Below are 25249 nucleotides of genomic sequence, written 5' to 3'. Positions count from 1 at the left end.
AAGCTTCTGAGAGTTATTGATCGTGCATATGGAGTAAAGAGAAAGTGTGACCGTTTTTTGCTATGCTAGTTCTATTTCCTGCTCAGAAAACTCTAACTATTGAGAGGAGATGAATTTAACAAAACCCAAATTAATGAGAATTATTTTTGTTTGATGACCTGCCAATTAACAACAACTTGCAAACGGTCATTTATGTAGTATTTCAGAGATGCCTCTGTCAGAAACAAGTAATTAGAATTCTGGTTACCCCTGCCAATACTAGAAGCTTTCATTTGATTCCAAAAATATATTTCGCTCATGGGTCTTCTTCAAGAATAAGTCAAAATAAAGTTGAATTAAACGTTCAGTCTTAGCGATGGTGATTCAACTTCAATAGATCAATACTCACCCATTAGTGCTTTTTAAAAATTAAGAAAAATTAAATCTGAGCGGGTTAACACAGAGAGAGAAAACGTGATTGAAAGCTTAACGCGATGTGTTGCAAAGTGCAAATACTGCATGTTTTAGAAAGCCTGATCAGTATCAGCAGGAGGGACAATGTGATCACATGGAAACACCAAGAATCTTCTTTGATCAATATCCACTCTAGCTGAAGTGAACACAGACTAATGAGTACCTTGAGGCATGATTAGCCATGATCTAGTTTATTTTCCTGTCTTGAAAGCATAACATTCACACAGAGACTATATGAGAAATCTCCTAACTTGGCTTACTCATATTGTGTAAGTATTATATTTTGTCTGAATTGTCAAATGAATGATTTACTAACATTTCCCTATTTATGTGTTGCCAATGCTTAATGACTGGCTCCATATGGTTGTATCTTATTTCTTTTCTGGTTCAAATTGAGTCCAGCACAAGCACTGTTTACTGAGTACTCTTTAATGGAAATAGCCTGTATCGTATAACCACAAGATTCATTTCCAGCATGAAGACTCAGGAAAAGAGAGACTCTTGAGATACAATTGACACTATTATAGTGGCTACAAGCTTCCCACAGAAAAGTGCAATGCATTAGCAGAATTAGCTAGTTGGAGTTGTTAAATAAAGTAGCTACAAATAGAAAATGCATTTGCCAGAATCATTTTTAAAACTCCTCTCTGTAGTTCTAATTCTCTGAAATAATAATGTCATTAGGCATTCAATAAAACATAAACCTTAGTTGAGCATGAAATGCTAATTTAAGCCTTTGAGATTTTCCTGTCAACATTCCCTCACTGCTTGCAAAGTTTCAGGACACTGGTAAAACTTAAATGGCCAGAGTTCCTAAGTTACTTGAGTAAGCATAAAGGAAATAAAAAACAGGACCTAAAACAACCTCCAAATTTCTTTTTCTCTCACGTATACTTTACTAATGGCTTAAACCAGCTGCATTTCCTACCTTCGTTTGATAATTACTTTGCCCTGGACTTGAAATGTTCCCAAGACATTAACTGATAAACACTCAAGGTGATGGATACCCCAAATACCCTGACCCGATCATTACACAGTCTATGCAGGTAACAAATACTCACATGTCCGCATATGTAAAGTATTATGCATCAATAAAAGAAAAAAAATAATCAATGATAAAAGAGAGAACCAGAACCAGCAGTGGGACAGTAAATGGTCCGTGCAGCGTCATAGTGGGCCGGTGCGGCAGGTGGGCTGTGGGCCTGTGACAATATCATGGTTCCATTGCTGAGCGCTGCTTGTCCTGAACCTGGTGTTTTTGCAGGGAGACATGCCTCCCTGCTCCTGAGACTTATGGGAAGAAGGCATGATATATATTTGCCAAGTCATTACATCTCTGTCTCTCTCTTTTTTTTTTTTTTCTCCTTTTCACAAAGGAGACTGTGATTTCATTAAATTGAATTGGGTGTGTTGGGGCTCAGAAAACAATATCCTAAAATGAAGGCCTCAGAGGCAGCCTCTGAAGCAAATGTTTTTCCTTTTCTTTCTTTTTTTAAATTCGTATAAATGTAAGGGGGTAGCAGTGCAATTTTGTTACATGGATATATTGTGTAGTAGTGAAGTCTGTGCTTTTGGCGTTTCTGTCACCCAAATAGTGTACCTTGTACCCAATAAGTAATTTCTCATCCCCAAACCCTCTCCCTGCTCCCACCCTTCCCAGTCTCCAATGTCTTTCTTCCAGGCTGGTCTGGAACTGGCAGGCTCAAGGGATCCTCCCACCTTGGCCTCCCAAAATGCTGGGATTACAGGCACGAGCCACTGCTCCCAGCTAGACACAGTTCTAAATTGTTAAAAATTTACTTTCTCTAAAAGTATTGTATAGGATTAAATGTTAATAAATCAACAAAATGAAATAAAATAAAGAATTTAACCACAAGCCATGAAGAAAGCCTTTCTTATTCATAACAATTTTAGAAAAATTCTCAAATATGTAAAAATTGATTAATCAGTGATTTCTATGTCCAGAAAATTTTAGATTTTTTTACTTGTCTTTAAAAATAAAGTCAGGGTCAGTCAACTAGCTTACATTAGAAATGTATGCATTCAACTAATAAAATATCATTTTGTACAATGCTCTCTTTCTTGTAAGTGTTTTATGAATAGTTACATTATGAGAAAACATCATGATTTCTATTTATTTCTGCTTTTGTTGAGTCTTTGGTGAGCTAGTGCATACTTGAGAATGTAAGCACCTAATGAAATTGTGCTGTTAAGAGAAGCAATTTTATCTTCTGAAAAATGAATACTTTTGAAGGGTTTTCCATCTTGAGGTGAGCAAAGGTAAGATGACACAGTTTACTGGAGATCTGTCGATTGATCTGTTTTTAAGTGAATGAGAAGACTACAACTTTGAAAATAACAAACGAGGCCTAGTTCCTCTGAAAGGGCTTGAACTGGGTTCTAGAAAATATTATAAAATAAAAAAAAGTTCAAGTTTTTCCAAGATTATTTGTATTTTTCATAAGTTTTGACCACATATTTTCATTATAGCTGCTACATAATTATAGTGAATGTGTCCTACCACTAAATCAAAATTGCAAATTGTTTTCTATGGGAAAAATTAGTTATAATGGTTATGTTTGAAAATTTGTTATTTAATAAATACACTTATATTGAAAATTTATTATTTAATCATATCTAATATTCTAGGGCCTTTTAAAAAGCAAAGAATAAAAATAATGTTTATGTAAATATTATACTTGGCATTTAATATTTTATTTAAATATGTGGATATGGTCTATTGTTACCCTATCCAACATGATAGCCACTAGGCAAATCTGGCTATTTAACATGAAGTTAATGAATTAAATTCAATTAAAAATTCAATTGCTCAGGCTCACTAGTCATATTGCAAGTTCATAGTAGCCACATGTGGCTACTGAAATCACACTATACAATTCAGATTCACAACATTCCCACCAGCACAGGAAGCTCTGAATAGCATACTGGTCTATGCTATTATTATTATTTTAAATTTAAGCTTAAGATAGTGTGCATATTTCATGGGCAAAGCTGTGTTTTTGTTTGTTAAGGTTATCTTATTCACCGTCTAAAAGTAATTTTAAAAAATGGCTGCCTGTGCTGGGCATGGTGGCTCACACCAGTAATCCTGGCACTATGGGAGGCTGAAGCAGGAGGATCACTTGAGGTCAGGAGTTCGAGATCATCCTGGCTAACACAGTGAAACCCCGTCTCTACTAAAAATACAAAAATTAGCTGGGCGTGGTGGATGCACCTGTAATCCCAGCTACTTGGGAGACTGAGGCAGGAGAAGTGCTTAAACTCAGGAGGCGGAGGTTGCAGTGAGCCAAGATCGTCCCACTGCACTCCAGCCTGGGTGACAGAGTTAGACTCCATCTGAAAAAAGAAAAAAGGTGGTGCCTAGTCTGTAATCTTATAAAGAGACCACATACAGCAAAATATATACCTACAACTGTTCCTCAAAGAGTTCAATGACCCTCTTTGTAGTATTTCTAAAATATATTTGCTCTGCTAGTTGTCAGTTTTATTTCTGAAAATGCTTAATGTTTCTTATGGAGCTATGAATAATAACCAGCCAAGCAAAGGTGCATTGTAGCACAAACAATGTCAATAAATTTAAAACAGTAGATACTGATACAAAGAGGCCTGACATTAAGAAAGTACCAAATAATGTACTGTGAGTGAGAAAAATAAAGGAATATTCTAAGGGATTCAGATACAGTCACCGTCATAACTTGGAGTAGCACCATTTTAAGTGAGGTCAGCTGCTTTCCAGACTGGTTTCTAGTGCAAGGCCCTGCATGTGTGTGTTAACGTAACTTTCTCTTTACTTAAATGGCATGGCCTTATCCGTTCCAAATTAAAGAACCACATGGCATGAGTGGATTTTCTGAGTTTCTTGCTGGAAAGATTAGGCTCATTAAGTTTGAAAGGTAGAGAAACAGTGAGGCCCGATGGGATAAGTCAGCACCCCGGAGATTATGATTGAAATTCAAAATGTTACATTGGAGGAGAGAGAAACAAACTAGTGCAAGTGGCACTAGTGAGAATTGTACGTGTATCCAGGAAGACCTCTGCATGTTGTGTAAAGATTTGGAAGGACATAAGCTGAGGCTGAGAAAGAATTACTTAATAGAGCTATTTACCAAGAAATTATGGCAATTATAAACGACACATGAATATATGACAGTGTTAAAACTTTCTGGTAATCGAAAGACAATTAGAGCAACAATGAAATACCATTTTGTGCTTATCAAGTTTGCAGAGTTAAAAGTGAATATTAGAAAGCACTTTGGGAAATGGGATATTTCTAATATAATGATGGGTAGTAAACTGGTACAACCTTGATGGAAAGCAATTTGTCAAAATACATTCAAAACAATATTAACATTCAGCATCCACAAATTCACTTTTGAGAATCAGATATATGCAAAAATTTAGAAACAAGGATGTTTAGCACCATTTTACTGACAATATGCGATGCAAACTATGTAACCAACCTCTTTAGTGACAGGTTACATAAATTATGAAACAAAGAAATTTCTTATAGCTATTAATGACCACATTTTAGACAGATATTTAACAGTGTAAAAAATGTTTTATATATGAAGGTAAAAATAGGGGCCAGAATTATTTACAGTGTAATGCCAATTTTCTTAATGCGTGTATGTTCATATATGTGTATATTACAAATAAACAGTTGGATACAGATACGTGAAAACATTTATTGCTATTTCTCTGTAGTAGATTTCTAGGTAATTTAAATTTTCCTCCTTGGGTTTCCTGTTAATTTATAAGTTACTCAGATTTATAATGTGCTATGCTTCTAATCATAATAAGTATATTTTTACATTCATATTTCTGAAATGAACAACCAAAGTCAGTCCTGTACTTAGACCTATTTTTCATAGCTGTACCTGTGGATATTGGATTAGCTGATCTCTATGGTTCTTTCTGTTTCCAAAGTTTTACGAATACACTTCATGAAAAACAGTGATTTAGAGACATACAGATAGACAGACAGGCAGACATAAGTCTTATGAAGAGACATAAAACAACACACAACAACATAGTCAGAAAGCATTGAAGTTCCGGAGAGACACTGTCACTGGGTTTCTTAGTGAGAATCTCCTGTGGTTCCACTCTGAAGGGCACCAGTGCTTGGTAGTGACATCTAAGTTAGTATCGCTGTTTCTTAAAGTGATAATGATGATGGAAAAAACAGTAACTTTAAGTACAAGTATACTACTTACTCTCTGCTAGGTAATGCATACCGTGTACACGTTGCATTTCTAGGTACTAAGATGCTCATTTTATATAGAAACAAAGTTACAAAAATTAAATAAAAGTTTAACATTTCATGAACAATAATCAAATGATAATATTCCTTATACTTGCTTTACTTCTAATTTCCACCTTTCTTAACATAAGCCTTAGTTTTACCATAGACTTTTCCCTCTCTTTTTGCGGGGGCAAAGGTATTTCTCTCGTAAACTCAGAAGGATTTATCAATTTACCAACAATGACTGAATTCCCTTTGACTTTGAAACTATCAGATCACCTGATCTTTTATGAAAGAAAATAAAGCTACCTTAATCAATCATGCTTGAAACTTACACTGAAATCATTTACTATTTGGAGGTCTTTAAAAACTGAAAAACAAGTGTTTTTTTGTTGATGTGAGGAAGAATGAATGGGGAGAAATTTTAATAATAAATAAATTAAAATTGCTTTACAGCATTTTGAATACTTTACCAAACCTTCACCAAATCTGATAAGAATGGTATAGTAATGGTGATCTACTGGGAAATACTATTTTCCAGGCTTGAGCTCACATTTCCGTGTTCCCATGGCTACATGAAGCCAAAGGTTTAGGTAATATAACCTATGTAACCAAAATGATTAGTAGAATAGAAAAATGATCTTATGAGAACAGGGTTCTATGTAACACACCTTGGAATACAGAAGAAATGAAACTACTCACTACTTAGAATAATAATCAGTTGTTCCCTAAATCCACTTGGTGGGGGTAAAAAAGTTAACAGAGGCAAAGTATTTGAATTCCCTACAAAGACAATTCCTAATAGTGAGTGTTGCTAAATAAGGGAACTGAATTTTGAAAAGGACTTAATACCGGTCTAAATTCTGATCGTTGAATATGTAACAAAGGTCTGTAGGAATCAACTTATTTCTCACAAAAGAACTGTACTTGTATAACTTGCATCGTGCTAATCTTCGGTTATCCTAATCTCTGGCATAAAGATGCACTTTTTGTTAGCTGAGAATACAATGCAACCATTTATCTCTTGTTATACAGAAGCTCATGTAACAGACACAGTTATACTTTATAAATGTGGGAGAGACTTTTAAGGAGATAAAATTTTTTGTTCCCAAAACGATTTTTAAGTAGAACGTATTGATTCTAATTTTCTTGCATAAATACAGTCCCATCTAACAGCAACAATGGCAGAACTAGAGACCCAAATCTTTCATTCCTTCTTGGCTAATTTTCTCAGGATGGAACAGTAAGGTTAACAGAAAATGTGACTGCTTTTCCAGTATGCAAATTGTCTGAGGGACATTTTTCTCAGAACTCTAAGTTTGAATTAAGTTCTTTTAGATAACTGCTGAGTCCCAAACTTTAGACATAATCTGGTCTGAAAATTCATATAAATGTTGCCAATTTATTAAATGAGATTTGTATTTGAAAATATTTTTTCCCCTAACACATGATAGTTATCCTTTTACAGCATAACAAAGGATGCGAAATTACACTCTATGGCCCTGATATCTAAGCACGATTTTATCATTGGGAATATACCAACATAATACTTGCATATTAAACTACATTTGTAAAAATTTTTTTTTGTATTTTGGTTGGTGTTTTTTTTCTTTAAGCAATAATATATCAGAACAACAATATGGACTAAAAGCTCTGCTGAGTAAGCTGCAAATAATTTTTTTCAGCAATAAAAAAAACTAATAAATTAAAACTAGTGTTTCTTTTTACTTGTACAATAATTGACTCAAACCATGCTTGATTTAACAACTCCAAAAGAAAGAATGTGAGAATGGCCATCCTCAAACACAAGCCAACTTTAGCTGTCCCAAGGCTCAGCCTCTCATTTAGGAGCTCTGTCAGGATGCCTTTATGTTGCCTACACATACTCATATATCCTTGCTTTGTTCACAGTACAATTTAGTTCCTGGAAAACCTGCTTTGATTTAACAATTCCCTTGAATATTGCCTCCCACAAATTCTCAGCTAACAAGGAGAAACCCCATGTTCTTCATCAAGCAGAACCACCATGTATCAATGCCATTCAGTTGTAAGATAACCATTCAGTTCTAAGATATCTTATGGTTGTGAGATAACCCTTATAATATTTCTGCTAATCCATTGCTTTAAAAAGTACAGCTTCCACTCCAGTTGCTGTCTACAGTTGAGAGTTGACATAATTAAGTACAATCACCTCAAGTCACGACCAAAGAACTTGAGCGTGTGATAAATTATCTAACACTGTAATCAAATAAAAGAATAAAAAGAACTTTGAACAAAAGAGAAAAAATGATCTCATCTTGAGATATATTTTATTATCTCCCCTTTCTTTAAATAAGAACACAGAGGACACAAACACCCCCACCCCAACTTCACATACTATGACACCAAAGCATCTCTCAGGACTGTTCTCGGAGTGAAGGAGATTCAAAAACCTTTTCAACTGATGCCTATTTATAGGGTCAGAATGGCTAATGCAGTTAGCATTTTGGTTTCTAATATAACAAACAGTTGTCCAAAGTAACACGTCCCTTTTTATTCTATAAAATGTAAACTAGACTAGATGGGCAAACGTAATTTAAAGAAAATACTTATCTTCTCTGGTGGTAGGTAGAGCTCCCCTCAGATTTTTATTTACCTAAATTTGTACTTTTTCTTTCATCTTCCTTTAGACTCCCAAACAGTTTTACACAAATACATTAAATATAAGATAGCACAAAGCTGTGGTTTTGCTCAGAAACTTAAGCCAAACATATATGAAAAGTCATATGCCTATCAATCAAATAATCTGTCACTGTTTTATGTCATTCTTATTAATAAAAGAACTGTATCTGCCAACTATCCCAAATAATCTGGCTGGGCATGGTGGCTCACGCCTGTAATCCCAGCACTTTGGGAGGATGAGGCAGGAAGACCACTTGAGCTCAGGAGTTCAAGACCAGCCTGGGCAACAGAGCAAGACCTCATTTCTTCAAATAATAAAAAAAATTAGCCGAGCATGGTAACGCATGCCTGTGGTCCCAGCTACTCAGGATACTGAGGTAGGAGGATCATTTGAGCCTGGGAGGTCAAGGCTGTAGTGAGCCGTGAGGGCACCACTGCATTCCAGCCTAGGTGACAGAGTAAGACCCCAAATCAAAAGAAAGAAAAAATAAACAAGAGAAAGAGTCCAAAATTACACATTCTTGGCTTTGCTATTTAATTATCTTTACCTGAGTTAGCTCAAGGGTGACAGAGATAGCCCAATAGGAGTTATAAACCAAACAACAGAATTAACAAGCATCAATCAGCTAATCGATTAGCTATTTTTTTTTAATTCAGGTACAGCTGCCATCGACCAATCTCCTTTAAATTTACCCCCACAGAGGCTCACTCATTGTGACTGCCCTTCTTCTACGTACTGGGAATTTGTTGGATCCTGTGGACAACGACAAATGCATCGGACAGTCCGACTTTCACTGGATGATTGGTTGAACTTATCTGTGTGACCAAGACAGGAATCTGGAAAAAAACAAAGCAGGTTACTACATGTTAGATCTGAATTTCATACAGGGAGGAAAGGTAGTAGGATCCTCTTGTTTCATGGACAAAACCATGGGAAGGAGATAAAAGACTAGAAAGGGAGCCAAAAGTATTAGAAAAGAGAGACATACGAAACCAAAAAATAACATCGGTTTAGGGCTATTGAATGAATAGAAGAGACAGAGAGTTCCTAGTTCTAAAGAAGGCTACTTGATGTTGAAAGTAATAGATTCTCAGATAATATAATTGATGTTAGATGCTGCAAACTTATCACACATATAGGCACACCATGAATTCATTTAGTGCTGGCTATAATTTTGGAAACAGAGATTCTCCTCTTACTATTTGTTTTCTGAAAAAAACTTTACTGTATATTTGTTTTTATACAGTTTTAGAAAATCTTTGTTTATAAGCAGTCTTATAGATACAAAACCTAGGGAAAAACAAATAAATGCACTGTAAATATACATGTGACAATATCATTGTTGATTAATATCTAATTAAATTTGGCAATCATTTCACCATTCTGGTTGAAACTACTATGAAAGACTTCTAAGTTCTTACGGGTCATCTCGATGTCACAGTTCTTGTATTTGAATCTCAATGAAACCAAGATCTGAATACAACAGACAATTCTAATATTTACAGTTAAAAAAACATGATACATTGAGAATATATGAAAAATGATATGAGAGTTATAAGTGACATGAACTGTTGGAGTCCATTTTTCCAGATTCAGAAAAGATCCATTGGAGATAAGATTACTCTCTTTATTATCAGTTTTACAGAAACAAAAATGGGAATGAAACCATCTTCAATAAACAAAGAAACAGGAAAGTAAAAGAAAAGAATAAATGCACCAAAAACATCTTTAGGCAGAATAAGCAGATTTTGGGCAATCTGTGGGCAATTCATTAAATAATATGTTAGATCGGATATTGCTGTATAAGCCATAATAAACAGCATAACAATAAGAAGGGGAATAAGTTGGAGAGAATATATAATATAATGTAATATAATATAATATAACATAATATAATATAATATAATATATAATAAAAACTCTCTGACTTATTTTTGACCAAGACATCATGAAACTGTGAAAGGGCTATTTTGTTGAAATGGACAAATTAAGAAAGAAGTTCATTGCTTTTGGAATTTGTGGAATTACCTTGAAACAAGTAAATAGAACATGACATTTTCCCTTAATGTACTATTTCAGGTCTCTCTTAAACAACGTTAAAGTGTTTGCAAATTTTGTGTCAGTATGCTCAATTCTTAACCAATATAAATTAGTCTTCTGGTATTTGGATAACAGAAACACACAAAACAAGCAAAACAAAATCAAGATTTATATCCCAGTCTGATATACTTTATTTTTTATTTTTTATTTTTGGGACAGTCTCACTCCATCTCCCAGGCTGGAGTGCAACCTCTGCCTCCCGGGTTCAAGCTATTCTCATGCCTCAGCCTCCCAAATAGCTGGGATTACAGGCGTGTGTCACCACACCCAGCTAGATTTTTTTTTTTTTTGTACTTTTAATAGAGATGGGGTTTCACCATGTTGGCCAGGCTGGTCTGGAACTCCTGGCCTCAAGTGATCCACCCACCTCAGCCTACCAAAGTGCTGGGATTGCAGGCGTGAGCCACAGCTCCCGGCTAATATACTTTATTTACTGATTTACTAACCTAAATTTAGTATCAATATGTTAAATCCTCTTTGTTATTGAGCATTATACTGTTTCCCAGTCTTATACCCCATGTTGAGTACTCTAATATGAAAGTAATTTGTATTTAAGACAGACTTACAGTTAAAACATACAAGATGGAAAAGCATAGGGAAAATTCCAATTCACTTATATTTTTGTATCCTAATAAGACATGATCATCTCATTTTTAAGCAGCATCTATTAATAGAAGCAAGCATCTATTAATGCCATCATATAAATGCCACTGTTCCTGTCATTTGTCACTTGACCCCCTTCTCCAACATCTATGAGTTCAGTTTTCCTCTGCAAGTTGAAAAAGGCTTTACCAGATAATTTTGTGGTAATTTATTGCTTGTCTTCTTTTCCCATACCCACAGCAGTACTTGAGCTTATACTGCTATCAACTGGAAAATCCTATTATGTCATTATGTATAGTACATGTTTATGTCAGAGCTTGTTTTTTAAGTCACATGTCTTGGTTCCTACAGCCCTCCCAGAAGCATTCTCCTCTCTCCAGATTATGCATTCCACCTTTTCTTTCTCTCTTTCTTTCATTTCTTTCTTCAAGCTTGCTGCTTTTCTTCTTTCTAGCATTCTCCTCTCTCCAGATTACGCATTCCACCTTTTCTTTCTTTCTTTCTTTCTCTCTCTCTCTCTCTTTCTCTCACTCCCCCCTCCCTCCCTCCCTCTCTTTCTTTCTTTTTTTTCTGACAGAGTTTCACTCTTGCTGTCCAGGCTGGAGTGCAATGGCGCAATCTTGACTCACCACCTCCCGGGTTCAAGCGATTCTCCTGCCTCAGCCTCCTGAGTAGCTGGGATTACAGGTATGTGACAGACACCATGCCCAGCTAACTTCGTATTTTTAGTAGAGATGAGGTTTCTTCCTGTTGGTCAGGATGATCTTGCACTCCTGACCTCAGGTAATCCACCCACCTCGGCCTCCCAAACGGCTGGGATTATAGGTGTGAGCCACTGCACCTGGCCACATTTCACCTTTTCTGTCTCTCTTCCCTATCTCTTCTTCCCTTACCCAGCCATCTTTCATTTTTATTTTTTTCTCAATCTCTTTCCTTCCTTTCACCCCCTTCCTTTATGTTTTGTGTCTATGTCAAGCCCTCTCCTCCAGTGCTTTTTATTGGTGGTGGGTCGATTGCAGTAATGGCCTCAATGAATGGCTTCCTTGTGCCCAGACCCTCTGTTGTCCTCTCCCATTCAGACTCCAGGGTCAATAATACAGCAAAAGAGGACAGCAGCAAGCTTGAAGCAAAAAAAAAAAGAAAGAGAAAAAGAGAGAGACTTGAAAAACTGCTTACTACTTCCTTTCTTGGACCCTTGCTATAGCCAAGAAAATGTACACTGCTGATCTTCTGCAGGTGTATACAAGACACACGAAGGATTTATTTTTTTTTATTTTTATTTTTTTGCACCAGAACTCATCCTTGCCTAGCCAGCTCCCAGCCAGTCCACCAGATAACAGCTTACACATTCAGAAGCTCAGCTGAGATCAGCAGGGTCCAGCCCATATCAGTAGAACCAGCAAGGTGAATTATAGGCATCTTGTGAGAAATAAGAAATGGAGTTGTTTTAAGCCCCTACATTTTGGGGTGGTTTATAAACACAGCAATATCAATCAATACATTCTCTGTTAAAGACCAAGTAGCCAATAGAATAGAATATGGGTGTTTCTCCATAAAATGAGGTAGTATTGCTCATCCTAATTTTCTGGGAATCAGATAAATATCTATTTTTAAGACATTGGGTCTCACTGTGTTGCCCAGGCTGGAGTGCAGTGGCATTATCATAGCTTACTGCAGCCTCAAACACCTGGGCTTAAGCAATACTGCTGCTTCAGCCTCCCTAGTAGCTGGGACTACAGGTGCACACCATCATGCCCAGATTTCAGATAAATATCTAATTCTAGGTACAATTGAACTTGAAAGATTGGAATGTTCCAGTAGAAAAGTTTCATTTTCTGCAGCATTTTTTTTCATTCTTTTATGTCTCTTTAGTTTATTCTTTTGTCTGTGCATTTCAAAAACTAAGCCCAATATACGTAAATTACCTAGGTTTAGATTCATTTAACATGAGGAAAATTTAGCTGAAACCAAAATGGGTAGCCTCACAGTGTACAGAGTTTTCTATCACTGAAAATTATGATATATAACTGACCAACCCTCTAGGAAGATCACTATAAATGATCTCTGATTCTTTCAGTTATCAAATTAAGTTTTTTTCAAATGATTTTGACTTTTCCAAGCTTCAACAAGTAAATTGTTAACAACGACACAAACTAAAATGATAAGGGTGAAATACTCTACCTTTATGTAAGGAGAGTAGAAGTTAGGTAGAAATCATCATTTGCAGTCAAGAGTTATGCTTCAACTTGTTGCCAGTTTTTTAAATGTACATAGTCATGGGTTAATGATTTCTGATTACTGCATCTGTCAAACCACTACTACCATATAACTTTACTATGAGTCTTAATATAATTGGGGATTAGACAGTAGAAAATAGATTCCTAAGAATGATGTCTACTACATATAAATTATTTTCCCCAAAAGGCATGCACATTGTCCATTTGATAAGACAGAATCCATTCATTCATTCATCAGATATTAATTGAATATATTTTCTGTATTATTGTAGGCACTGGAATTACAGCAGATAGGAAAACAAAGACCTTTCTCTCATAGAGCCTACATTCTAGAGAACAGGGACAGGCATTAAAACAAGTGAACATAAAACCTATAGCATACTAGAAGGTGGTTAGTACCAAGGAGAAAACTAAAACAGAGTAAAAAGATAGAGAGGAATGGGGGTGTCTAGGAGAGAAGACAGTCGCAGAAGCTCTCTCTGAGAAGGTGATTTTTCAGCAGAAACTCGAAGGAAGTAAGAAAATCTGTCGTGTGGATATTTGGGAAACAACTGTGGGTAGATGCACTGGCACACGCAAAGGGCTTGACTGAATTTTAGGAGTTAAAAGGTTGTCTCTACAGCTGGAGCAGAAGTAGTAAACAAGCGTGTCAAAGGTGATGGGAGGTAGTAGGGGCAGATCATAGGGAGCATTTATGCCTTGCAAGCTGTGACAGTGACACTGGATTTTAGTCCAAAAGATACAGAAAGATTTGGGAGGTTTTGAGCAGAGGAAAGGACATTCCTTTATTTTGGGAAAATATCATGCTGGCTGCTGGGAAATCTAGACTGTAGAAGGACAACGGGAGCCAGATAAACTAGTTAGGAGGGTATCACAGTTTTCCAGGTAAGAGAAGGTGCCATACTCCACCCCAAAGTAGTAACAGTGGTGGAAGTGACAGAGGCCAGATTCTGGAAGAATTATGTATGCACTGCTATTGAGACTCCCCACAGATTTAATAAAGACAGTGAGGGACAAAAGGAGAGTAAAGGATACCACAAAGGCTTTTGGTTTCAGTAGCAAGAGCAATGAAATGGTGTTTTCATCAGGAAAGTTATAGGTTGTACAACTTCGGAGGACTCACTCACTTCACGATCTATGAGAAGTGTCCTTTCGATATGCAGGGAACAACATATGCAGCTCTCAAGAACAGTCCTGAAACATTCAGAGACCAGGTGAGGAAGTGCTGGAGAGGGATGACCACTTTACGGCAAAACCACTGGCTTCAAATGTTCTCCATTAAAATTTTGTAGAGCTCGTGCGTAAGAGCCCAGGATTTCTAAAACTGTACTCTTTTGTCCTGATTAAATATTAAAATGAAAATGTACAAGAAACTCAACTCCTTATATTTTCCTAGAAGCCACCCAAGGCTTTTATGAAACCATTACATGCCAGATTTTGAAAAAACTGATTTTGCCAAGTGAACTAAATGCCTAATGTCATCAAAGATTAATGAGGAAAAGGTGAACAATTCCAGGCTTTCTCTAAAATTTCCTATGGAACATGTCTGCCTCTCCACACCTGATATTTTCCTATCGTGAGACCAGTCTACAGGGTCCTCTGTCAGCATAAAATTAGAGACTATATTATTAAAAGGTACATTTAAAATGAACTACTTTTAAAAATATTTACTTATTTATTTATTTATTTATTTGAGACAGAGTCTCATTCTGTTGCCCAGGCTGGAGTGCAGTGGTGTAACCACAGTTCACTGCAGTCTCAACCTCCAGGGCTCAAGTGATCCTCCTGCCTTAGCCTCCCAAGTAGCTGGCTAGTTTTTTTTAGTTTTTTTTGTTGTTGTTTGTTTTTTTTTTTTTTTTTTTTTTCAGAGACAGGGTCTCATTATGTTACCCAGGCTGTAAAATGAACTTCTTTTTGACTAATAACAAAGAGATTATGTGTGTGCATATGTGTATGTATAAACAAGCTATTTAGAAGTATAGCCAGTATTGGGCAAATTAGCACAAGAATGAACATGTTATTGTCATGATCACATATTTTATAGAAGACTCTGTATTTAGAAGGATATGAAGTGCCAAAGTCAATGAACATATGGACCAAAAACACGTTAAAGCACCAAAACTTTAAAAACTTTGATTACAGGAAGCGATTTTCTTATCCTTTCTACAAATTTATATTCATCCTCAAAATGTCTTGTGAGTCATCACGAGATCCTGGGGATGTCAGGAAGCCAAACTGAAATAATAAAAACTCTAAGCTACAGAAGCTTTTTTTTTTAAACAATGTAGCTTTACTATTTTCAAGTGTCTGTGATAGTTGCCTTCTTAAGATTAAAGCAAAGCTAAATTTTAACTGGGCCTCTGTATGGTCTGTATTGAATCCCACATTTCTGAGGAATAGGTTTTACAATTACATTCCCTCCACAGGATAGAAATAAAAGGAGCTTTCACGCTGGTTAAAATATGCTTCCATTTTGACCCCTAAAAGCATTCATGAATACTTCTTTTAAATAACGGTATAATTTTTCTCTATATAACAAGATGGACATAGGTTTATTACTTGGTATACATTTTTCTATAACAGATATTAAAGCAAAGCAAAGTAAGCGTAGAAGCAGAAAGTGGTTGCAATCACCACACAAAATCAAGGCAGGGAAAGATGTCAGGGGTAAGCAATAGTAGAGCAGAGCACACTGGCCTTTGGAAGACAAGTCAAAGACAGAAGCTCCTCTCTTCTCCACTCTGCAGTATCTTTCTCCAGCACACAGGAACCCCACACAATTCCTTAAACATGAGCTTTTTACATCTGTCTCTAAACCAGGGAGATAACAGCATGCCGCTTAAGTAATAGTTAATGGAATTTTATTTTCCTCTTTGTTCTGCCCTGAAAACATCACCAAAACATTCATTTGTTTCCATTACAGGCCCAGCTATCTATCCCGTAGGCAGCACAGTGTCTCAGCAAGGGTTTGATTGTATAGTATGTGTTCCAAGGTGTGAATCATATGCCTATCAAACCTTAACTGGAAAAGAATTACTCCAAACTCATTTTTGTTTCCTTGCTAATATATGGTGTTCAGTAGCTTAATATTAAAAACAACAGCAACAACAAAATCCCACAATAAACTCAAAGCTTTCTGTTTTACCCATTCTTATCTGCCTGTAACCCTTAACTTTCTCCTTCGTTTTACTTAAGTATCTGATCTGGCTTCAGTGTTATCAGCAGTGAATCTAATTTTTGAAAGTCACGATCTCTTTAATTATTATCAAAATAACAACCTGTAGCCCCAGCTACCTGGGAGGCTGAGGCAGGAGAATCTCTTGAGCCCAGGAGTTGGAGGCTGCAGTGAGCTATGATAGTGCCATTGCACTCCAGCCTGGATGACAGAGCAAGACTCTGTCTCTAAAAAACAAACAAACACATAAAGTCCAAAATATTAATGCTGAGTTGTCTATAAACTACACTTGAATAGAAGGGCTTTCAGTTAAATTTGACAATGTAAAACTCCATTTGCTTTCCGGAGTATCAGTAACAATTTGCACAATTATTTCAATCTTTTTTTAGTGTACAGCTCCTGAACTCTCATCTGCTAGGTATTGAGCAATGCATCTAACAGCATGAAAGTCAAGGTGAGCTATCATCAAATGATCAATTCCTAACATGCCTCCTGCCCCCATCTCCACAATCATAATCTGTAGAAAATCTGGAAGCAGTCAACTAACAGCATGAAGATGATAAGTAAAATTCACCTCTACTTTAAAACAGAGGTTTCAAACTTCCTTTCTACATAAGCTACTGTGTGCCTTGGGTAAGAAAGAAGAAATTTATGAGGGAGAAATTGGAGGGTGCACACTTTGTGTGAATTTTCCAGGCAATATTTGCAAGCCAAGGGCTTCCAGGGCTTTCCGAGTTCTCAAGGAAAAAATGGGCATCTATATTTTTCCTTGAAATATTATAATATTTAGATGTTGGCAACATATCTGTTTTACAAACATATGTGTACACATAAAACATAAAAACACACACAGAGTAAAAAGTGTGCCCTCTGAGTTAAGACTGCTCACATTGAATTGGCACGCAAAGAGTCTGAGCTTCATATAAAAGACAGTGACGCAGGGTGCCCACTTGAAGAAGCTTGTGCCATTGGACTCAAGATAGTCAAGACTCTGGTGTGGATTTTACCTGGGACAATAGCTAGATAAGGAAACTTACCTAAACATGGCTTGGGACTTAAACATCATGGGAAAAGAAAGGAGATCAAGGAAAGTCTACACCCTGAGTTTGGGGGAGACACAAAAAATTAGCTAGGCATGGTGGCATGCACCGGTAATCCCAGCTCCTTGGGAGGCTGAGGCAGGATAGTCATTTGAACTCGGGAGGCAGAGGTTGCAGCAAGCTGAGATCGCGCCACTGCACTCCAGCTGAGGCAACAGAATGAGACTCTGTCTTAAAAAGTAATAATAATAAATAAAATAAAATAAAATAAAATAATTTCCTCTGGGACATTGATCTTTCTACCTGGCTACTTTATTTATTTATTTTTACATACAGCATTTGCCATCAGAACATTATCAAGGGAGAATAATTCAACTTATTTTCTTACACTAGGAAAAAGTAAACAAAAGATTAAAATGTCAGGCACTTCTATATGTGAGATAGCTAAAAAATAAAATATCTCTATGAATGCAAATGAATTAGATCCCAAATAATACTGTGTAGATAAAATTTTAATATTTTAGTTGTTTAAAATACAGGGAAGTCCTATGATATAAAATATCTGTCTCTACATTTTCCTTAGAATTATTTCTTGAGAGTTTTTAATCAGCATTTTATTCAATCCGGTTTTCTCATTCTTGTATTAGATATGTATGTACATATATATTATTCTTTTCTGCTCACACATTTATCAAATGTCTTGGATGTATATACTACATTCACACATCAAGTATTCTCACAGATGTAGCAATAGTTATAGAAGGAAATTACCTTATATCTAAACGGTGGTGGTCTCACTGTTGCGTTCTTTTTGGCCTTCTCTGACTTTCTTGAATTACCTTTTTTCTATAAATTCTACAAGTTCAGCCAATGTTCATCTTTTAATACTTTCAGGCTGCTAACCACGAGTGAAGGGTCATTACAGTTTAAATAAGAGAAATAATCTTCAAAGAAATTCAAAAAAAAATGCATTAAGAGCCCCATTGAAACTTACAACTAACTGGCAATGGTGATTTATTAACTACGCATTCTTCCATGGAAGCAGCAAATGTGACAACAAGGAAGATTAGATTTAAATACTTAAATGGTAGAATAGATTAAAAAGTGATTTTACTTAATAAACAGTAAAGTTCCTCTATATTGACCTCCTCTAAAATTTGCTGCTGAAGGAAATGGTAAAGTATTCAACCAAGAAAATGGATAGAACAGGCTGTCTCCTGGGCTAAGCCTGCCTTGCCTCTTCTGTGATTTTTCTCCTGTTGCCATCTAGTAGGAATATATGACATTTTTATTTAAATTACAGTTTCCTAACCTAGTGACTATCCTTATCCCTCACATAAGCTAGTGAAAAAAAAGAACCCGAGTTTGCAGTTGACACTAAAAGAGTCACATCCATCCACAGTTTGTGTCCAGAGTGATTACAAATGCCAAGTATATCAAGAGGATAAAGATAAGACAAGTCAGAGAAACTGCAGCTTCTACAAAGTAAGAGTATTCTAGGATAGACAGCATCAAGGCCTGTAAAGACCCTTATTTCAAATCTCCCAGCATTTTTGAAATACATTTTGTTTTTTGAGACAGAGTCTCGTTCTGTCACCCAGGCTGGAGGGCAGTGGCACGATCTCTGCTCAATGCAACTTCTGCCTCCCGGGTTTAAGCATTTCTCCTGCCTCAGCCTCCTCAGTAGCTAGGATTACAGGCATGCACCACCACGACCAGCTAATTTTTGTATTTTTAGTAGAGACAGGGTTTCACCACGTTGGCCAGGCTGGCCTCCAACTCCTGATCTCAAGTGATCCATCCACCTCAGCCTCCCAAAGTTCTGGGATCACAGGCGTGAGCCACTGCGCCCGGCCACTGGAATAAAATATTTTTTTGAGAATTATTATTTTCCTTGTTACGTTATCAATAGACCAGAAATTTTAGAGCCATATCTACTGTAATCAAGCAAAAAACATCACTATTTAATGACAACTTAATATGAAGAAGCTGAGATTTAGGGTTCTACCTAATTACTAACAGAATAGGAAAATGAGAGTTTGATTTCCAAATTCCATGTATTTAAGAAAGGGTCCAGTTTTTTTGGCCTATGTACAGGTTCTTTCATTTAAAAAAATTATAGATTAATAAGATAAATGCTGTGGATAGGCAAACCTTACCTTTGCTCCCAAATGGCCTTGATATGCCATGATATGATATGTTAGGCTATGGTATGATAATGACTGGCCAAGGAAGACTGTCAAGGATATAAAAATGAACGAATTGATTCAGTCACTTATTGAAAAGGAAGTTTGTAAGAGGGCATTCTGGTACAGTAGCTAGGCCTTAGGGCTTTAGAGTCGTATTTCTTTGGATAAATCTTTGTTCCATATCTTTGGAAAAGTTACTTAAGGTCTCTGGGTGTTTCAGGTTCCTTTTCTGTAAATGACAAAAGTAGCTACTCATGGTTTTTGTGAGAATTATACATAATTTATTTTAAATGCTTAGGTAGGTGCTTGATATATATGAAGAGCTCAAGAAATGCTAGATTTTATCAACTTTGGAGGTTATTGTTAAATGTGAATGTGACTTTCACTTCTGGTTATGGCACACAAGATTGAGATCATTTCTACCACTTAAATCAAGCAGGAAATGTGAATAAAATATGGAAAGCTTCCGTTGAAAACTTCAGGTAGTATCAAAGAGCAAGGTCTTGAAAAGCCAAAATCCCAAAGAAAGGAAAACGCAGACGTAAACCCAACAACACTTTTCCCATCAAAGCATTTGCCAATGTGTAAGTTAAGTGTTAGAGAGTGAGAAGGTCTCACTGACTTAGCCCAGAGAGTTTAAGTAACTACCCTATACACTTTCTTTTCAATACATGACTGAATGGTTCAATGGTTCATTTTGATATCCTTGACTGTCTTTCCTGGCTAGTCATTTTCATTCCATAGCTTAGCACCTCATATTATATCAATCATATCATAGCCACTTGTGAGCACAGGTAAGAATGATTTGCCTTTCCACAGCCTTTGGGCTGTCTCATGGAGCTGAAGAAAAATACATGCATTCAGGGGCACTAAGGAAAAGGTCCATAGTAAAAATTCAGATCTTTAGTGGAGATCCCTGAAGGACTAGAAGAGTAAGGGCTTACCAGAAATATTCTGGTCTCATAAGAACTGATGCTCAACTTTGAAGGGGCTTAGCTGTACAGTATTAAAGTAATCTGTTCTGTACTAACTGCCAAAAAAATAAAGTAAACTGGCTTGTAGGAGGAAAACATTATCTACATCCTCAAAGTACTTTGGTACTTTGTAAACCATGTCCAATATTTTATTTTAAAAATCACCTAGCATGCAAAGAAACATGACCAATGAATGAAAATCAAGAGGAAATAAAAAGAAAACAGGTGATAGAGACAGACCTATAAGACATTTAGATATTGGAGTTATTAGTCATAAGGTTTAAAATAACTGTTATTAATATAGTCAAGGAAATAGATGATACAGTTAATTTCATCAGGTAATTAAATCTATCTAAAAAACAACTGGATACTATAAAATTGAAAAATGCATTATAATGAACAGTTGGTAATTTGAGAAAAAGAACTTTAAAACAATATTATTCTTATTGTATTTTGGCTGAATTCTAAGCAAACTCTATCTTTGAAGTTAATTAAAATATGCAGCTCTGTAACAATAAGGGCCCATAATTTAAAACAGAATTTCAAATCTTTGGTTGAACAACACAGAGCTATAACCTCAGGAAAAATAACTCAATTATTTAAGGGAATCCATCCCTCCACAAGTCTTCTCTCCAATATGGTTCTAGAAAACAACAGGGTATTAGTGAAGAAACATTGAATATTATGAGCAAATCTGTATTCATTCTTATTTTAAGCAACAGTCGTACTTCCCTATTTCAATCCCACTATAACTGTAAATGTATTTTCTTATTTATTGATCATTCATCATTTAGTTTGCACTGCAAAAAAATTATGCTATTGATGAAATGACAATATTTGCGGCATGAAAGTGTTGGACGTCATGTACGTGCTTAGCATGGTTGGCACATTTAAATACTGAGATAAATTGAATGAGGGCATTGAAAATGAAATTTACTTAACTAAATTTATTCAATCCATTACTAATTTTAATGTAAAATTTAATTGTAATTAAAATTTACAATTTTAAAACAAGTCCCAAATTGGTGGTGGGTTTTGTGTAAATCAGAATTTTTCTTCTCATTCACATAAAACATAATGAAACAAAACAAAGCTGGTGTTAGCCTATTAAAAGAAACTTATTACAGAAAGAATTACACGTACTTCCCTATTTATAATTCGGCAAGTTTAGCTTGGACAGGAACAGAAAATTTTACTCCTTGTGATTATATGTTCTTAGAATTTGGTTACCTCTACAAATGAAGTAGGAATACCTCTCTTATCTACACTTGTAATTGTGTGATATGACAAAGTCTAATAAGCAAGATTCTTAAACAGTCAACATTAAGAAATGCTTATTGGAAAAACAAATGAGACATAGATTTGTGAATTGTTTTACATAATCTCTTTAGGCAGAGAAAATGGTTGAGATGTCTTGGGATCATCAAATTAAATTCTGGATTTATCCTTAACTAGCTCTGTGACCTCAAGTATGTCATTTAATCTCTCTGACTTAGCTTGCTCAGCTATCAAATGAAGATAATCATGTATGATCTATTTCCATAATTAAGTCATAAACATTTATTGAACAGCTTCTATGTACCACTGCTACTGTAAAATGCTTAGGATATTAAAGCTATAGGAAACTGTTGAGGAATTAAATGCTATAATGCATGTGAAAGTACTTTGTAAATGATAATACATTACACAAACTACTCTTTTATGCTATCATGTGATTAGGAATATTTTTCTAGCAGTGCCAGGAGCTTCTGGCTCTCACCCCAAATGCAAGGGGACTCTCTTATGACAAATTTTACAAATAACAATTTGCCTTAGCAAAATAAAATACATAACAATTATTGAGAAGAAAAAAGTGGTAGACTAGAAAAGTAGAAACTGCTTTGTATCGAGAACAAAGAAAGAACAGAAAAGCAAATAATAAAGTAAAGTAAATAATAAAGTAAAAATGACTTCTTTGAATTCCAAGTGCAGAGGGAAGACATTCTTCAGGACAAGAGCCTGGGAATATCAAGAAAGCATTAAATTAGCCTGTCATCTTGAAATTCCCCATAACAAAACAGGAAAATCATAGTGGAACTTTTTTCTTTGATTAAAATAAAGAAAAGAAAAGGGCTTTAAAAATACCAACCTAGAACAGAGAATAGGAAGAATCAACTGTTACTCTGCAATGTAAGATACCCTTTGAGAACAGTGTAAAGAAAGATGACAATTTCAACAATAAAGACTAGCAAGCGAAGCCACAATAAGAACACAAATTTCTGTTTTGACAAAGCCTGCAGCTGGTGAGACCTAAGTCTCCAAACTTACTGACCTTGCGTCTTTACAGAGACTTGATCAGTGTTGGTTGAAACCGTTGAAAATGAACATTGCAAAACGTCACTGTGCAGTTCCAGCAATATACTAGATTGCAATGAAAACTAGAGATGAATAAGTCCTTTTGAGAACTATTCTCTCAGCTTCCAGGGAGTGTGACATAAAAATATGGTGGGCTCTGATATAAAAACATAGCCCTGATTTTAGCTCTTTGAGGAATTGCCACACTGCTTTCCCCAGTGGCTGAACTAATTTACACTCCCACCAGCAGTGTATAAGCATTCCCTTTTCTCCACAACCTCACCAGTAAAACTACATTCAGGCCAGCAATCCCATTACTGGGTATATAACCAAAGGAATATAAATCCATGTAACCAAACACCACCTGCTTCTCCAAAACCTATTGAAACAAAAAATTGGGTAGAGCAAAGAGAATTTTTAGGGCAGGGAAGATTCTGTAGGATACCATAATGTTGGATGCATCACATTATACATCCTTAAAACCCTTAGAAAGTACAGCATCAAGAGGGAACTCTAATGTAATCCAAGAACTTTGAGTGACATTGATGTGTCAATATCAATGTAGGTTCATCTATTGCAACAAATGTACCATTCTGGTGGGGCATGTTGATGATGGCAGAAGATGTTCAGCAGGGGAAGAAGAGTATGTTCAAACTCTGTGTATTTTCTACATCATTTTCTGTGAATCTAAAACTACTCTAAAAAGGTAAAGTCTATTAATTAAAAAAATAAGTAAATCATTCTGCCACAAAGACACATGCATATGTATGCTAATTGCAGCACTATTTATAATAGCCAGGACGTGGAATCAACCTAAATGCCCACCAATGATAGACTGGATAAAGAAAATCAGGTACACATACACCATGGAACACTATGAGGCCATAAAACAAATGAGATCATGTCTTCTGTAGGGACCTGGATGGAGCTGGCAGCCATTATCCTTAGCAAACTAATGCAGGAATGGAAAACCAAATACCACATGTTCTCACTCATAAGTGGGAGCTAAATGATGAGAATGTATGGGCCAAAGAATGGAACAACAGACACTGGGGCCTACTTGAGAGTGGAAGGTGGGAGGAGGGAGAAGATCAGAAAAAATAACTATCGGCTGGGCGCAGTGGCTCACGCCTGTAATCCCAGCACTTTGGGAGGCTGAAGCGGGAGGATCACCTGAGGTAGGGAGTTCAAGACCAGCCTGATCAACATGGAGAAACCCCGTCTCTACTAAAAATACAAAAATTAGCTGGGCATGGTGGTGCATGCCTGTAATCCCAGCTACTTGGGAGGCTGAGGCAGGAGAATCGCTTGTACCCAGGAGGCAGAGGTTGTGGTGAGGCAAGATCTAGCCATTGAACTCCAGCCTGGGCAACAAGAGTGAAACTCCAACTCAAAAAAAAAGAAAGAAAAATAACTATTGAGTCCCAGGCTTAGTACCTGGGTGAGAAAATAATCTGGACAACAAAACCTCCAGGACATGTGTTTCCCTATATAAGAAACCTACACATGTACTCCTGAACGTGAAATAAAAATTAAAAAAAAAACCCATACACTTGGACAAAGAAACATAGAGTAGGACATAGTCTACAATTATATCCTATTTACATAATTGCCTCCAAGCAAATGAAAAATTTCATAAAAAAGTTTTTAAAGGAGTAGAAATATCTGACATGGTTATAGAATTTTTAAAAGTTGGCCTATTTAATTGTAATTAAATTATGCTGCACTTTATGGAATAGATGGATTTCAGAAGATTTGACCAAAGTGCATTCTTTATCCTCAACATCCCTTTTATAATCTGGGATTCAATTCTCAAGGTAAAAGTAATCCCTCAGTTGAACATAAGATATCGAGTCTGTATTATTATAAATACCCATTAACCTATGGGTTAATAATGCTTATTAGTAATTCTCACTGTCCAGCTTTCTCTCATAATTAGAGACTATCTAAAACATTACATTTGTAGTTCTTGGAACTTTATTTTTATATTCTTAGTCCAACAGGCCTTACTTACTTTGTCAAAAGAGTTGGAAATCAAACACACAGTTATTCTAGTCTAAATATTCTGCAAATTTAAGGCTACAATTTAGTAAATTTTCATTCTGTACTTTGTCAATTTGTTAAAATGAAACAAACCATAAGTTTAAATTTCTTTGTTCTTTCTGTCCTTCAGGTCTCTAATTAATCTTTCCTATCCAGTTTCAACAAACATTAGCCAA

The 25249-nt window shown here is 35.9% G+C and overlaps 1 protein-coding gene across 2 annotated transcripts in view; it reads right to left on the bottom strand.

Moving 5' to 3' along the window:
- PLXDC2 (plexin domain containing 2) overlaps positions 1 to 25249 on the bottom strand; it is a 474652-nt gene that overhangs the window by 106629 nt on the left and 342774 nt on the right. For both annotated transcript variants that reach the window (XM_009245164.4, XM_054522029.2), the window contains exon 7: positions 9115 to 9214. In XM_009245164.4, the coding sequence (XP_009243439.3) occupies positions 9115 to 9214 (100 nt within the window). The remainder of the gene's footprint in view (positions 1 to 9114; positions 9215 to 25249) is intronic.

Source organism: Pongo abelii, chromosome 8 (assembly GCF_028885655.2).
Source record: "Pongo abelii isolate AG06213 chromosome 8, NHGRI_mPonAbe1-v2.0_pri, whole genome shotgun sequence".
NCBI classification, from domain to species: domain Eukaryota; kingdom Metazoa; phylum Chordata; class Mammalia; order Primates; family Hominidae; genus Pongo; species Pongo abelii.
The sequence above is the reverse complement of the archived record's forward strand: the minus strand, read 5'-3'. Positions and strand labels throughout refer to the sequence as shown.